This window comes from Periophthalmus magnuspinnatus, chromosome 24 (genome assembly GCF_009829125.3).
Source record: "Periophthalmus magnuspinnatus isolate fPerMag1 chromosome 24, fPerMag1.2.pri, whole genome shotgun sequence".
NCBI lineage: Eukaryota > Metazoa > Chordata > Actinopteri > Gobiiformes > Gobiidae > Periophthalmus > Periophthalmus magnuspinnatus.
Genome location: NC_047149.1, coordinates 21,156,225 through 21,171,725, shown reverse-complemented (window position 1 = coordinate 21,171,725; position 15,501 = coordinate 21,156,225). Strand labels below are relative to the sequence as shown.

The 15,501-nt window shown below is 38.9% G+C and overlaps 1 protein-coding gene across 1 annotated transcript in view; it reads left to right on the top strand.

Annotated features, from left to right (window-relative positions):
* The window catches only part of LOC117392670 (neurexin-3b-like), a 565,984-nt gene that overhangs the window by 240,179 nt on the left and 310,304 nt on the right, over positions 1-15,501 (top strand). The window contains exons 14-18 of the mRNA XM_055232346.1: positions 79-347; positions 1,970-2,160; positions 3,260-3,433; positions 4,695-4,721; positions 8,872-8,991. Of these exons, the coding sequence (XP_055088321.1) occupies positions 79-347; positions 1,970-2,160; positions 3,260-3,433; positions 4,695-4,721; positions 8,872-8,991 (781 nt within the window). The remainder of the gene's footprint in view (positions 1-78; positions 348-1,969; positions 2,161-3,259; positions 3,434-4,694; positions 4,722-8,871; positions 8,992-15,501) is intronic.

The following is a 15,501-nucleotide window of genomic DNA, read 5'->3' as shown; positions in this document are numbered from 1 at the left end:
CTAATTTTGTCTGAAGACCACTAATGTGTACTTTCCAATACCGTACCGTACTTCCTGATAATCTGTATTCTCCCTCAGAGCCTGAAGTTCAACGGCATGCAGTACATCGACATGTGTAAGAACGGAGACATCGACTTCTGTGAACTCAACGCTCGGTTCGGCATGCGCGCCATCATCGCTGACCCCGTGACCTTTAAGACCAAGGGCAGCTACCTGGGCCTGGCCACGCTGCAGGCCTACACCACCATGCACCTGTTCTTCCAGTTCAAAACCACCTCCTCCGACGGCTTCATCATCTTCAACAGCGGAGACGGGAATGATTTCATCGCCGTAGAGCTGGTCAAAGGGTGAGAGGTTGAATACACACTGACACATGTTTTTGAGAGTGTATACATTTCCCCGCTCATCCAAGGAGGGTTGCCAAGCCTGTACCGTTGGTTTAGCAGGAAGTGGGCAGAAAATGGACAGAAAGGGGTGTTACCTTCAACAGCCTCACTTTGGATTGGCTCTTTGGTTGCTGTGATTCCTAATATGGAACTTGCCTCCAAATTCGCCTATAACTGCTAGCCTCAACGAGCTTCATCTGGCTGTCGAACGCTATGGGTCACATCACACTCCCTTAGTAAACTTATTTATACAATCTATGGATGGAACCAACCTGGACAACTGCAGGATTACTCAGACATATTTAGCATAACTATACATTTATTTGGCTAGTTAATGTCACTGAACATTCTTGACAGTTATTAAGTCTGAAAAATACTGATAAGATTTCTGTTTTATTTGTTAACAGTAGGATTCTTGTTTAGCAGTTCATATATTCAATCTTCATTCATATAATAATGCCCCTGGAAGTGTTTAATATATGAACTGCTAAACATGTTTGCAGATGTTGTACAGCTGAATCAGACGTTTACATAAAATATATTAAAAGACACATACACTTTTTTTCTCACTGTTCGACATGATCAGACAAAACTTTCCTGTTTTACATCAGTTTTTCTTTGCATTGTTCAAAGTCAGAAGTCATACAGTAAGATTTCTATGCATTTAAACAATTTGGGAAAGCCCGGATAAGGACGTCATGTCTTTGGAAGCTTCTGATAGGTTTTTGACAATATTTGAGTTCATTTGAGACATACCTGACACACCTTTGGTACCAAATATTAATGAAATATATGTAAATATCTGACTTGTCAAAAAAATTCTCATTATTCTGGCATTTCGCAAATAGAAATAATTTTGGTAATCCTAATTCACCTAAAACAGTAAAAGTTTAGTCTGATTTCATGGCAGACAGTGAGGAAAAAAAAGCAGATGTATCTTTTTATATCATGCATGTAAACTTCTGGTTTCAACTGTAAGTACCAATACAGAGTTTACAGGTTTTCTGTTTCAAAACACCATATTTACTTTAGTTTATGTAGGAAGTTATGTAGATAATTATAGTCTTTGCTAATTACAACCATTAAAACTATGATTTCATTTGCAAGTCTTGATGCCTCGTTCATTGTTTACTACTTCATTCATTAGTTCATTATTTAATTCTTAAGTTAGTTTAGTCGAGCGCTTTGTTTCGACCCCCTTTGTTCAAAAATTTTTAAACCCAACTAAAAAACTGAATTACAAAACAAAACAATAATTAACTTCATCATCATTATCTGGATTTCTAATTTCTTTTGTATTTTTATCAACAGAAACGTGCGTGTTTATGTCGTTATATATGTAATATTAATGCGTTTTGTAAGATGTAGTTTATTACCTATCAGCGAGTATTGATCTCCATACCTCCATTTTGTAACCTCGTTGGAACGCAATCCTTCTTGAGCTACGCCAAAACATTTCATTGTCAACTTTTATTACCATGAGTGAAACATCCTCATAAAACTTTGTAATCCAATAAGCCCGGACGATAAAACATTCTACCCTGTGTACCAACTACCCGCTTTTGTTGTTCCCATGGCGACAGATTCATCCACTACGTGTTTGACCTGGGCAACGGTCCGAGTCTGCTGAAGGGGAACAGCGACAGCCCTCTCAACGATAACCAGTGGCACAATGTGGTCATCACCCGAGATGCCTCCAACACCCACACGCTCAAAGTGGACGCCAAATCTGTCACTCAGAACGTGAACGGGGCCAAGAACCTCGACCTCAAAGGTAAAACCGCCCGTGTCGTTATAAAAGGAGGTTAGAGTGGGCAAAATGGATTGGTTTAGTCCGTGACAGTCGTGTAACCGGGCTGTAATCCATCAGATACAAAATGGTGTACAGTGGTTAGTAATGCTTCTTTCACGATAAAAATCCTTATGTAAATGGACATTTGAAGGTGTTCTATGTAATTTTTGTAGTGGTTTCCATGGAGATGCCATTGCTTTGCCTGAAATCTGAAATGTACACAGTATGGTATCATGTTTATTTATCTACCTGTGTTTTTATTGTTCAAAAATACCCAGAAAAACATGTATTCTGTGTTTTTATTATTCAAAAATACCCTGAAAAACATGCATTCTGTGTTTTTATTATTCAAAAATACCCTGAAAACATATATTCTGTGTTTTTACTATTCAAAAATACCGTGAAGAACAAGCATTCTGTGTTTTTATTACTCAAAAATACCCTGAAAAACATGTATTCTTACTGCAAGTGGAGTCGTCTCTCCACAGATCTGACCTAGTGGTGCCTTAACCTGCTTGTCTACATGTACAAAGAAAGAACATTTAATGCCATACTGTGGAACATCTCAGGCAAAACAATACCATCTCCATGTAGACAAACAAATGTTCTAAGTTATAGGCTGTGGTTTGACGTCCCTTTCCCACCATATTGCTGCTCTAATCATTTATTTTAATGCATTCTGAGAAATGTTATAGTAAAGGCATGTAAACTGAAACCAAAACAGAAATAAAAATAAAGTTTGAGCTATCCAACATGTCCAACAGTGGCAAAGTAGCTATCTGTAGCACCGCTGACATGTACAACGTTGAAGTTTTCCTGTTTTATCACTCTACTAAAGTCTTTTATTACATCTGGCATTTTAAAAATTAACAAGTGTCTGGAGATTTTCTTAATACCTCGGCGAGTCTGACAGCTTAACTACTGTTCCTAGACTGATCCTTATTTCAACACTACATCTATTAAGACAAGATGAGAAAAGCGAGGATAAAACGGGATACTGTTATTAATAGAACGAGCTTGTAAAAAAAAGGAATCTCATCGAAATTTCAATATGTTTTACCTCGTCTCTACGTCTCTGCAGGCGACTTGTTCATTGGCGGCTTGGGACCCAACATGTACCACAACCTGCCCAAGCTGGTGGTGTCCCGTGAGGGCTTCCAGGGATGCTTGGCCTCGGTCGACCTCAACGGAAGACTGCCGGACCTCATCAGTGACGCCCTCTTCCGCAGCGGGCAGATCGAGAGGGGCTGTGAAGGTAACACCCCCAAACAAAACGCTAAATATATGATTGTACATTGATTAGCCTTAGTATATGTTTCAATGGGGCCTTGAACATTACTATTACATAATTTTACATATATCGTATAACATTAGCTTCAATTTATTCCAAACATTGTGGACAAATATGTGCAGAAATTCTAAACGGAAATCGACTCTGTGCACAAAATCACCCGGCGACCTCACTGTTAGCGTCACTACTTCCTGTCCAGTTTTATCTCTATGACTTTTTTGCCAAGTCCTGCTAAAATTAATAAATATTTAAAGATCAGGCCGTGGACAGAGGCCTGTGTGTGGATGTCACTGACAACATGTTAAAACCTACATAGATAAATGCTAAAATGCTAAAACTAATGCTAATTTTGAGGCTTAATAAATATTACACCACAAATTGAAGTATTCTGCATATAACAATAATTGCTTATGCTTTATTTGAATTTATTTCAATTTTAATAGGCTGTTTTTTCAGATTTTAATAAAAGTAACCATAGCCAATTCTAAATCAACAGAGATTGTAGTAACAAAATAAATAAAATAAAGTGTATATACATCTTGCATTGATTCTATCTCACATTTTACTCTGCACAAACTTCTTAAACATATCCTACTCGGTTTTGCCTTTATACTTTGCTCTTATATCCTAATAATTTCAAGCCCGTTTTTCTGTACTGTTTTGCTTGTTATTGTTTTGGAGGGTGGATTGGAGGTCCACACAGCACCACTAGATGGCAGCATAGCATTAGGATAAAAGTGCTGCAGCTCTCTAGACTGAATCAGACCAAAGAAATCACATAGCCAACATATTCTATTGCAATTATGATACTAATTTGCAGCTCAAAATATACTTATATATATGGTGAGGTCATAAAGCTAATGATAGTTGCTAATAGTTTACGTTTAGTCTTTCAGTTGACCAATGGCATTTTAATAATTATTAATTTTAATTACTACAGTTTGATCCAAATTATTACACGTTGTAGTGGGTTAGTTGTCTAGGGTTAGCTAATTTTATACAAGATTGGCTCATTTGGTACAAAAAAAACAAAACATCTTTAGAACCCATATTCTTACACATATTTCAGTAAGAACCCAATTATCATTTAAAGTTTTAGGTATTTCTCCACGGTCACAAAGTTTAAGAATTCCCGGAAGCACTAACAATGCTGTCCCCTCACTAACCTCTCCTCTTCTTTTCCGCTTTTCTGTGTTGTGTTTGTTTACTTTCGGCGCTAACAAAGTTGGTTTCACCAAAGCCAACCTTCAAGGTAGAGGGTTAAACTCCGCCCCGAGAGGCCTGCTCGTCTGAAAGTCTGCCGTGTGCAATGCATCGCTATGGGTGTCGCTATGGTGACAGTGTCCCCTGGTGCAGCTGAGGTTACCCGCTCTCTGAAAAGACAAATGGCTAGAACTGAGCAACCGTCAGCAAGCTATTTCATTATAGTACCAGATTTTTACTGTCCTAAACACACGGAAAACAGAACTAGTTCATTTTGCAGTGATGCAGAGTTACTCCACACTTATCTTATGCATTCTGAGCGACCTATTTATTCACTATTTACAAGTTAGTTTGCAAGCGTTTTATTCAACATTAAGATAATTTGGCAAAGCTAATAACAACTAACATGCTAACTGCACACTTCCAGATTCTCTGACATTCAAGCTCTTTCTAATTACAGTGGACCCTCGTTTATCGTGGGGGTTACATTCTAAAAATAACCTGCAATAAGCGAAATCCATAAAGTATCAGCTTTATTTTTTACAATTATTCTATATGTTTTTTGCTGTAAAACCCCTCTCCACACACTTTATACACTTTTCTCACACAGGCATTAACATTTTCTCACATTTCTCTCTCGTTTAAACTCTCTCAAAGTTCAAACCTTCGTAGGCGTCTTTGTCGGTGCAGAACGTTTCATGTGGGTTTTGTCGGGGAGAAAACTTGCAAACATACAGCACTTCAGAGTCACACTGCGATCCAACGTTTATGTAAATTCTAAAGTCTGAACACATTCTGTACTGTACAGGAGACACGGCACGGAGGAGACTGATGGACAATGGTCTACAGTCCCTTAGCCAATCAGGACGCAGAACACAATGCACGATCATACTCTCTAATAAAGCATATAAAATTGCACCAAAAAAATCAGCGAGACCGCGAAAGGTGAACCGCGATATAGCGAGGGACAACTGTTTATACAGACAGGACACAGTGGATTTATTTTGATCTCAAGAGCTGTTTATACAATATATCTGTGCTGGGGCAAGGATTTTGCTCGAATACATGAAAAAAAACTAACAAAAATGTACAGGGTCTCTTAATGTAGCAACTTTATGCAAGAAATTTCAATACACCAAATGTTTCTTTCATTAAGAGAAGCTCGTGGTGTGTTCCCAGTGAAAATTACTGCTAATGTGGGCGTGCAATACTGGAACAAACAGAGTTGAGTGGATGGTAATTAAGTAGCAGCAGAACAGACAAATGACTGATGTTTGTGTAAATATGTGGAAAGGTAGACAGGAGACTGGCTTTGTGATCAGTGTGTGGGAGGAGTGTGTTCTTCAATGGAGACATCAGCACTGCAGGAACAAAGTCACACAAGTCTCATTATGTTCAATTGGCTTTAATGTAGCAGGAAGCTGGAGTTTGAAGCTGGATCCGGAGGTTAGATTCTCATTGTTAGTGTTGATCTTCTGTACTAGTCAGATGAGTCATAATCCATTAAGAGAGATCTCTATGAAAGTATATAGAAGGAATTTACTCTGAGCGAGCTTTGCCAACGAGATTCGAACGTGAAGTACATCTGGAACATTTCAAAACACTTTTAATGCAAAATAAACCTACTGAAACCAAACTAAAACATGTAACGCACAATAGGCTCATATTTTAAGTGTCCAGGGGTCTCATTTTTCAAACCTGTAGATTTAAAACGTGCAGTTCTTACTCCAAATGGGTACAGACAAACACAAACCGTCTTACTTCTCATCTTTCTAAGCAAAATCTTCAGCCTATTCTCTGTGCAAAGTGTGTCCCAGTCCGCAAATTCATTGTTTTTAGACTCATATCTGCGCCAAGTTGTCTTCTTAACAGAAACTTTCTCTTTTAAAGTATTGTACATAACATTTTTGGTCACACTTGCCTTTAAAAAAATAAGACTTCTATCCAACATCTTCTCAGGATCAGGAGATGTGCCCCTGTACTTCAGTTGATGGGACACATTTGCAGGGCAGATTTTCTTAATGGGACAGTTACTTACTCTAAGGAAATAGTAGGTTTATCCTCCCAGCATCTTTGGACAAAACAAGTTGTAGTACAAAGAAACATCTGGACTTTTGTCTGTTATCCACTATATGCGTCTGGAGAAGGTCTGGTACATGAACAAAACTCACACGCTTAGACCCATCAAGTTTCTCCTCATTAGTAATTTAGACAGAGTAAAGTGTCTTATTCAGAGCGTGGGTTTCCTCCGTCCTCCTGATGAGAAGCTGACCTGCTCCACTCTGCCTCATGCGTTGCACACAAGCCTCTCTTTCAGTCAGCAAATCCGTACAACTTTTTATGTCTTTCCGTGGCTTCGTCTTGCACTAGACTTGCTTTTGCTTAGTTGTCTATCATTATATTTTTTTAATTTGTATTTTATTTATGATTTAGTTTCTCAGGTGGGTTTCAGTTAGTCCCTGTCCATATACTGTACACCAGGGGGGTTGTTTATCATTATCTATGCCGTGCACTTAAGTCTGTTTCTGCATTCCCTCATACTCCTAAGTGCATTCACCACATGCACTGACTGAGTTTTATATATATAATTCATATATATATGTTTAGTCTTTTCAGTGTCCATCTATGTATTTTTATAGCAGGTCAAATGTTTCATGTCTTGTCTGGCCAACCAAAGCCATTTCCCTAAAGACACTGACATGGGTCAACTTTAACTGTAAAAGAATAAATATTAACAGCATTCATTCAGACAAGGATATGAGGTCAGAAGTGTAACAAACATTCAGACTTTTGATAAAGTTGCTCTGTGTAACTTTTCTGGTGGACGGTGCACCACCGGCTTGTCTCCATGGAGATGTTATTGATTTGCCTGAAATATTACACTTTTATTATTGAATTTATTCAAATACAGATATTTTATTCCATGCAACTTGGCCTAATGGCGTCACCTGGTTGTCTCTGTGGAAATGGACATGCTTAATGTCATACTGTGGAACATGACAGACAAAGCAATAACATCTCATTAGGTACAAGCAGGTGGTGGACTTTCATTTGAAAGTGACATAGTTACAATTCCATTGAATCACACCAGTTCTTTCCATACCAAAGCACATGGCTACGATGGCTGGCCAGGCTGAGGCTCTTTGTGTTTATCCACAGAGGGAATGCAGCGTCTCAAGTTTGACTCTGATAAAACTCGTCCATGTTGGAATGAAACATCCTGCATGTCCACATTACACACTGGATGAAAGGATAAAGACAGTGTCACTACTGGAGTCAGAGGAAGCTCTAAGAACCACAGGGCCAGTTTCAGGAGCTGTGCTTGTGTAAAATAAATTAATCCAGGTTATTTCTACTTCTCCTGTTTCACAATGATGTGTTAGTGTATATCTCTGTGCAGTGAATTACACATCGGCCATTGGCTTTACTCTGGACGTCCTGTGACACTGTCTCCTCCTTGTACACATTATGTACATACGCTCAACTGCCTTATTATTAGATATGTAGCTGTTAAAATGCTTCTAAATGTAATAAAAGTTTGACAAATGACATCGCAGTAACTTTTCTAGATAAATCGTCTGAAGTTTAGACCAAGCCTCAAAATGGGAAATAAGATGTAACTTTTGAAACCGCGTGCTTTTGTTGTGTGGTGAATTACTGATAGGAATGAAGATAACATAAAATATTTAAATACAATATATTCCTTCTTTCATGTATCATTTAAAACCATAAAATATAAATAAATAATACTTCTACTTCCACTTCCAGGAGTGTCAAAGACCCCCCACTATGACTATGCAGTGCAACCTCACCAACATGGTTTGTATCCAGGGACCAGAATTTTCTGCTACACCCAATACCACTTATATTACATCCACAAATTCTCCTCCATTGCTCCTGACAGTTTGCCCCAGCAGCACTGAAGCATGGGTCAAATGCAGACGGTACACCAAGAGAACAATAAACTGTACCTTACCTTAACTTGGCTCCATACCGATGCTTGGTCTAAATTTCACTAATGTCCAGTATCATGTCCATTTGTCCTATTTTTTTACATACTGAAGCATTAAAACATGTGTATCTAATAAAGTATCCAGCGTATCTGTTGGAGTGCATTCTTCTCGTGCATGACACCGGTTCTCTCCTGACTCAGCACCACCCTCCGCAGAGTTTAACAGTGCACCTGTGTTCCGCTTCAGGCCCCAGTACCACGTGCCAGGAGGACTCTTGTGCCAACATGGGCGTGTGCATCCAACAGTGGGAGAACTTCACCTGCGACTGCACCATGACCTCCTACACGGGCACACACTGCAACGACCGTGAGTACAGACTTTACGTTCAGACAGGGTTTCCACGAAAAGACGGCGGAGTGTCTTTAGAGGGGTGAGGATCTACGGGCGAAAGTGGCTCTTTGGTAACTTAATAAATAAACAGCAGATTTGAATTGACTTGGTCCTAAAATCACAGACATTGGCGACAAATTACAACTAAAACTTTTACTTTTCTGACGTCGTATAGGTCCTCTTTGTAACTTATCTAATGGAGAGTCTGTTACCTGCTTCTCTCCAAACATATGTTATTCCTTTACTTGGAATGTTCCCCAGTACGGAATTAACTATATCACCTAATTTGCATGTATTTAATTCCATATGTTCTTTGCAAAACCTGAAAAACATTGATTCTTAGTGAGTGAATTTCTAATTTGACCTTGTGGCTTCACCTTCTTGTCCCCGTGCGATGAATTTAATCTCATACGGTCGAACTTTCCAGGTAAAGGAACAATTCCGTAGATGCGATGCGTTTTTGTATCTGGAAGAAACTCAACTTTGTTCAACTTAAAGAAAAAAACTAAAACGAAAACGTACATTTGCATTAATTTTATGTAACTCAAAAGCCCCTACAGTGTCACTTTCCCCCTATAGATACTCATCCCTCGCGTTAACATCCCTTTACTGTGCGTTTAATCGTAGTGAAGGCGAGTACAATGGTTTTATTGTTACATCTGATTCACACACTGTTTGCGTTTAGCTTTTTGTGTTGAGCTTTCACAAAACACGTTTGGGCGTCTTGTGTAATTGTCTTTTCTTCCACATCCCATTGTCATAGAGTGGATAAATTGTTCTGCTGGACGGACTTGGCTTGATAGAAAATCATAAAATGAAGTGGAACCCTGTGCTTTATGGTTTTGCACAGAAGAAGCCATCCAACAATATCCAAAACAACACCTAAACAGCTATTTATGAGCTTTCAGTGTGATTAAATCGTCATTAATCGCCATAGTAATTAACAATTTACGAAATATTGAACCTTTATAGTGATGAAAAGTGCTCAAAATGGCTGAAAAACGTGCATACTATCCTTCCTTAAGCCAGAATCTCAGAGCTAATTACATTTATTGGCAGTTGTGAGACGTTATTGTTGGACGGCTCCTTTTATGTATTCAAATCTGCATTCTACACACACATTTTCACCGCACTATGAGAAGCGAAGCGGCCAATCGCGGCACATACTCATTCTATAGGAGACAGTCTATTGATGCTATCCTTGGCGAGAATTTTTCAACATTTCCATTACTTTCAAGTATTTATCAGATGTTTTGCGCTTGACAGAAACGCTGCTTTTACTGTGATCTTCAAAATGGGGTTGTTGGTTATTTGGCGTCTCATTTTGTCCTCATAGGTTACATTCCAAGACTTTTATGTCGGAGGCTTTTGAATCCTGCCAAATGAAGTGTTAAATAGCCACTTTTCATAAACGCCCTTCAAATGGCTATCGTGAAAGGCTGTATTTGTGTGCGCGCGTGTGTGTAGTCAGTTATCCCCATGACGACAGGGGACTTCCCTCCAGTAATCGCGCTCGGAGGTCTTTCATTTAGCGGTTAATAGTGGGGGCATGCCGGTGCTGGGTTAGACTAATGAGGTGCAGAGGCTGTTAGAAGGGCCGCTCGACGTGAACGCTGCCAGACGCTAATCGTGCACATCCCGGATACTGTCTGCGACTTTATATCTCTCAAATCATCATTTTATGTGCTGTGAAATGTTTACGGTGCTCTCAAAGTGAAGAGAGAGTAAACTGGTCTTGTTTAAAGGTTTATACGCTGCCTCTTCAAAATGTGAAAGGGATGTTACAATACAGTATAATATCAAATTGTTCAAAATAACCCTCGTGTGACTGCTACGCCATTATCGTGCTGCAGTTTTACAGATACTGAGGCTCCAGACAGGCTTAAATTATACAGTAAAAGAGAAGGAGATGTTTTTCTTTTTTTTCAGGCCTAAAACGTATTAACATGTTATCAGTGTAGCATCCCACCTATTGGGATAAGCACTGAACCATGAGAAAACTGTTCCCTTGCATTCTTACATGTTTGCTTATATATTCAGCTGGTTTGGATTGTTTCATTACTTAATTTACTGGGACAGATTTTGGGTTTTCTAGGCCACAATGCAAATTTTTAGAAGAAGAACAGCATACAAAATCGGCAACAGAGGAAAAAAATGTTCAATATAGAATATTTTAAGAGTTTAGAATGTTCAGAATATTTATTTAGTTATTTTTTATCATATTTAATTTAATTTAATTTTTATTTATTTTATTTATTTATTCATTTTTGTAAAGGCGTATGTCTTCCTGCACCTGTCAGCAGCACTTCAAATAAGCCACATTATTCCAAGAGGCACAATTGTTTTTACATTCAGGACAAATGTTGTTGTGTTCAGGCACTTAATAGTTTTTGCAAATCATTTTTCAAATGTTCTATCAAAATGATCAAAAAGTAGAATGAATGTCCTCATATGTGTACCTAATTTTTCTCATCAGGTCCAATCAGCCTAAATAACAAAGAGAAATTAATAAAGTATGTCATGCAAGAGCTCGGGTCTCAGGAGGCAAAATTTTCTTGAATGTCTAGCTCATATCTGTTAGCGTTATGTCGGTAATGCTTGTGCTGCTAATTGGCCATTCCAACATTCTCCATTCCCCAAGATTTCCAGCAGAGGGAGACATTTATCCAGCCCAAGTATTCCACATGAAACTGAAAGAGCCAGGTCAACATTTTTTCCAAAGATTTCATTAACTTAAAGGTGGAACATTTTGGTGCAGGGTCAGCCTTCATTACGGCATTCAACATGAAAACGGTCAAGAGATAGCTTCTTTCTATGTTACAGGGCAGATCTGTGAAGTGGCAAGCTCGTTCCCAGCAAGAATGCATGCTTTTTTGAGGTATACTTTTAGCAATAAAAACGTGGGTACTTCAATACATGTAATATAAATAACTGTGTCTCAGTAAACTAACATAGACATTAAAGAAACCTCTTTATTTCCTTACATAATTGTTTGATAGCTCATTAAAACATCTTTGTAAAACCTTGATGTTGCCTTGACAAAGACTTACGTGGATGGGAAGTGCTGTGTTTATGTGTTAATTAGTGATGAGAAAGCCTCCATTAATTACCTTCGCCGTGCTGCCTGGGATGACGAGGGCCAACTCCTATTGATTTCATATCGACGCACGCATATATTCAGTTGAACCGTGCAGGTGCTCAGACAGTAACTTACCCCAACACTTTCATGACATTGCAGGTTTCGAGCTTATTTCTGCTTTTCGGAGACGGATGCTTTGCCTATATTGACTTCTCCGCCCATGCGTTTAATGGCATTCTTAACTGGACCCTATTGCTGCTTAATGAGAATTTTGCAGCTGATTTTCAACTCTATCAAGCAAGTTCTCTCCATTTCCCGCCCTCCATTTACGCAAAGTCGAGATAAGACAGAAAAAGAGACAATAAAAGAGCTAAAGAGGAGACGAGGAGTGCGGTTTTAACAAGGCGTTCTTAAATTTCAGCCAAAAGCCCTCACCAGAATACATGACACCACCATTTCGAGATAAGGAACTCTTTCGTTTGACTTTGAAGGCTTTTAATGTCCCCCAGGGTTGAGTTGCTGTGACGATATCGCCGTTGTCCAGCAGGTGGCAGTAAACGCATGAACTGAACACCACCACAGTCCTTCTACAAAATGAGATGCAATCCCTGAAGCGTGAAATCAGCTTCAGTGCTATTTTTCCCCCAATGCTTTGCTACTTCAACCTTTCTCCATCTTACCCTTACACATACTCGTTGATGCTAAAGTTATGGATCATAGCAGTATTGTGGTATCTTTATTGTCCAGTGGTGATAGTGGAACAGCTTTCGGTCGCTTTTTATTCATGCATTTTGAGGTACGGTCTAATTAAATGGTGGGAGTGGAGCCTTGTAGCAGCTCTGTGTTCCTCCGTCTCTCTCTCTCTCTCTTTCTCTCTGATAGCTGTCAGCAAATATCAGTAATTGTGTGCTCCTCTGAAGCGCTCGCCCAGTCATTGCACAAATGAAGAAAAGTCCAACTAAGTGAACATGGCTGCTAGTGAAGCCCCTCAATGTTTTTCTTTCCTGAAATTGTAAAGCACTGGCTGGCTCTCTCTGCAAATTCATGCGGTCAAATGGGGATCTACTGGCACTCATACTTGCAGTAACTCAGTCGAATCTGGGGGTTGTCCGTGTAAATCTGGTCTCGGAGTTAAATATTGAGATAAATTGTTAATGCATGAACTGCAAAATGACAGTAAATATTTGCTAATACATAAAACTAAAGCTTTTTCGAGGAAGAATCGTCGCTTACTCCCCAATTCCTTGTCTTTTTATGGAAAACTGTTCACGTAATGTGCTAATTTCCATGCAAAATCGATATTGTTGATATACGTACAGGGATGGTTTCTTAATTTGTCTTGGTGGACCCTAACCCTTTCTGCAGACTTAGTTCTCTTTCACGAAAACGGAAGACAAATCAAGCTAAAGAGGCGACTGTACCTTTTACACAAGCGTAAAAAGCTCTACAAATACATAGCGCGTAAAATCCATTTGCTTTACATAATCGAGAACTTGACTACGACTACGTTTCTTAAAGACTTTGTAGATGAAATAAACTGCCGAACACAATGAGCTGATTTCGCACAATGCTACGCCATCTCCATTAACAATGTAATGTGCTCTACGCATGCATTTACGTAATAGTTACACCTGCAGCTTGAACCTTCATATCCGTGGTCCTCTTTGTCCCATTACGTCTTCTGGAGGTGCCCATCTTGCCCCACATAGCTGAGAGCAGAGGGGGTAGGAACGCGCTCTTTTTATAGCCCTCCGCTCGATTCAGGCTCCACATTTTGTCCTCTCCTTCTCCCTGTCTTACCATATTCATTCCTCTTCTTCATCCTCTCTGGGCTTTTTCGCCTGGCACATCCAGAATTATATCTTTCGGGTATTTTTTTTCTTTTTATACAAAGGGATATCAGTCTGGTAACCATTCCATCTGTTGTGCCTCGAGACAGGTTCAGACAGTATTTGTTTATTTCAGTAACACATGTGAAATGAAGGAGCGTATTGGTTATCTGTGATTTACAAATAAAATCAGATTTATCTCGCCTCAGATTAACACCGTTTAGTGCTTTGCTTGTTGCTTCTGGAGAAAAAAGTGATGTTTTTCAGTCTCCTGTGACATATTTCTTTCTTTCTTCTTTGTTTGCAGCCTTGTGTTTGTTGTGTTCTATTGTATTTTTGCATGTTTTGTTTTATAAGATTGCACTTTATATTGTTACAGCACCTTGGGCAGCGGTGGTTGTTTTAAAATGTGCTTTAAAAATACATTTGACTTGACTTAACTTTGCCATCTGATATTCACTGGTGACCGTACTTATATCAGCAAAATATAAGAAAAGCGTATTCTGCATCCCGCCCGATGGCTCAGTGCTACTACCACTATATACGCCTTCAAATACAATATAATTTCATTTTGCATTCAAGGACACAAAGACTCAGATTGTGGTTTTCCCTGCATACGGCTCCCTTCCACATTTACAGTAATTACCCGGACTTACGTAATAGAATTATCAGGGACGGTCGCTCCTTTGTTCCTCCGCGAGACGCCAAGAGCAACAGAAGAAAGGCTGCAGCTCTGAATGAGTTTGTGAAGCCTCAGATGACGTCGGTAATTTGTTTTAGTGAGTTTGCAGTGGATCTCTCAAAGTCACTTGTACAGACCTGCATTCAGTTCAATACAAATGGCACGATTGGTCTGATATTTTTCATGCAAAACACTTTATGAAGCCAACTGAACCAATTTGCCAAATAAACCAGACAACAAAATAAAATCTCAAATCATATTTTAGTTGGAGTTAACATGGGTAAAAAAAAGCAATTCAACTGGGAGTAATAATTTTCGTGTTATAATATTTATTTATGATTTTGAATAAATAAAACCAGCATCTGTCCGTGTAGGCCAGGGGTGTCAAACTCATTTTCGCAGAGGGACACATCCACAAAATGGCTGCTCTCAAAGGGCCAAATGTAACTAAATGTAATGTAAAATATATGCAACTACTTTTTGATCTTGTTAATTAACTGTTTCTATATTTATTACTTATTCAGTTGACAAATAAGCATAGATATGAAAAAATAGTTGTGTAACTGTGTGTCTCCTGATACACTGATATTTTAAGACAGACATACCTTTTAATTTACTTTGTCGCGGCCACATAAAATGACGTGGCGGGCTACATTTGGCCCATGAGCCTTGAGTTTGACACATGTGGATATTTTAAGGTTTGCCCAGATTGGTGACTACCGTATTTTGTTTTAGTTTGGCGGCTTATAATATGTTTTTTTCTTCATTATTATGCATTTTTTGTCTGGCATGATGTAAAATACGGTAATTACAATTAAAACTAAAGGAGGTGGTATCGTTTTGCTTGGGATGTTCCACAGTATGGCATTAAACGTATCTGTCTTCACCTTTTTATG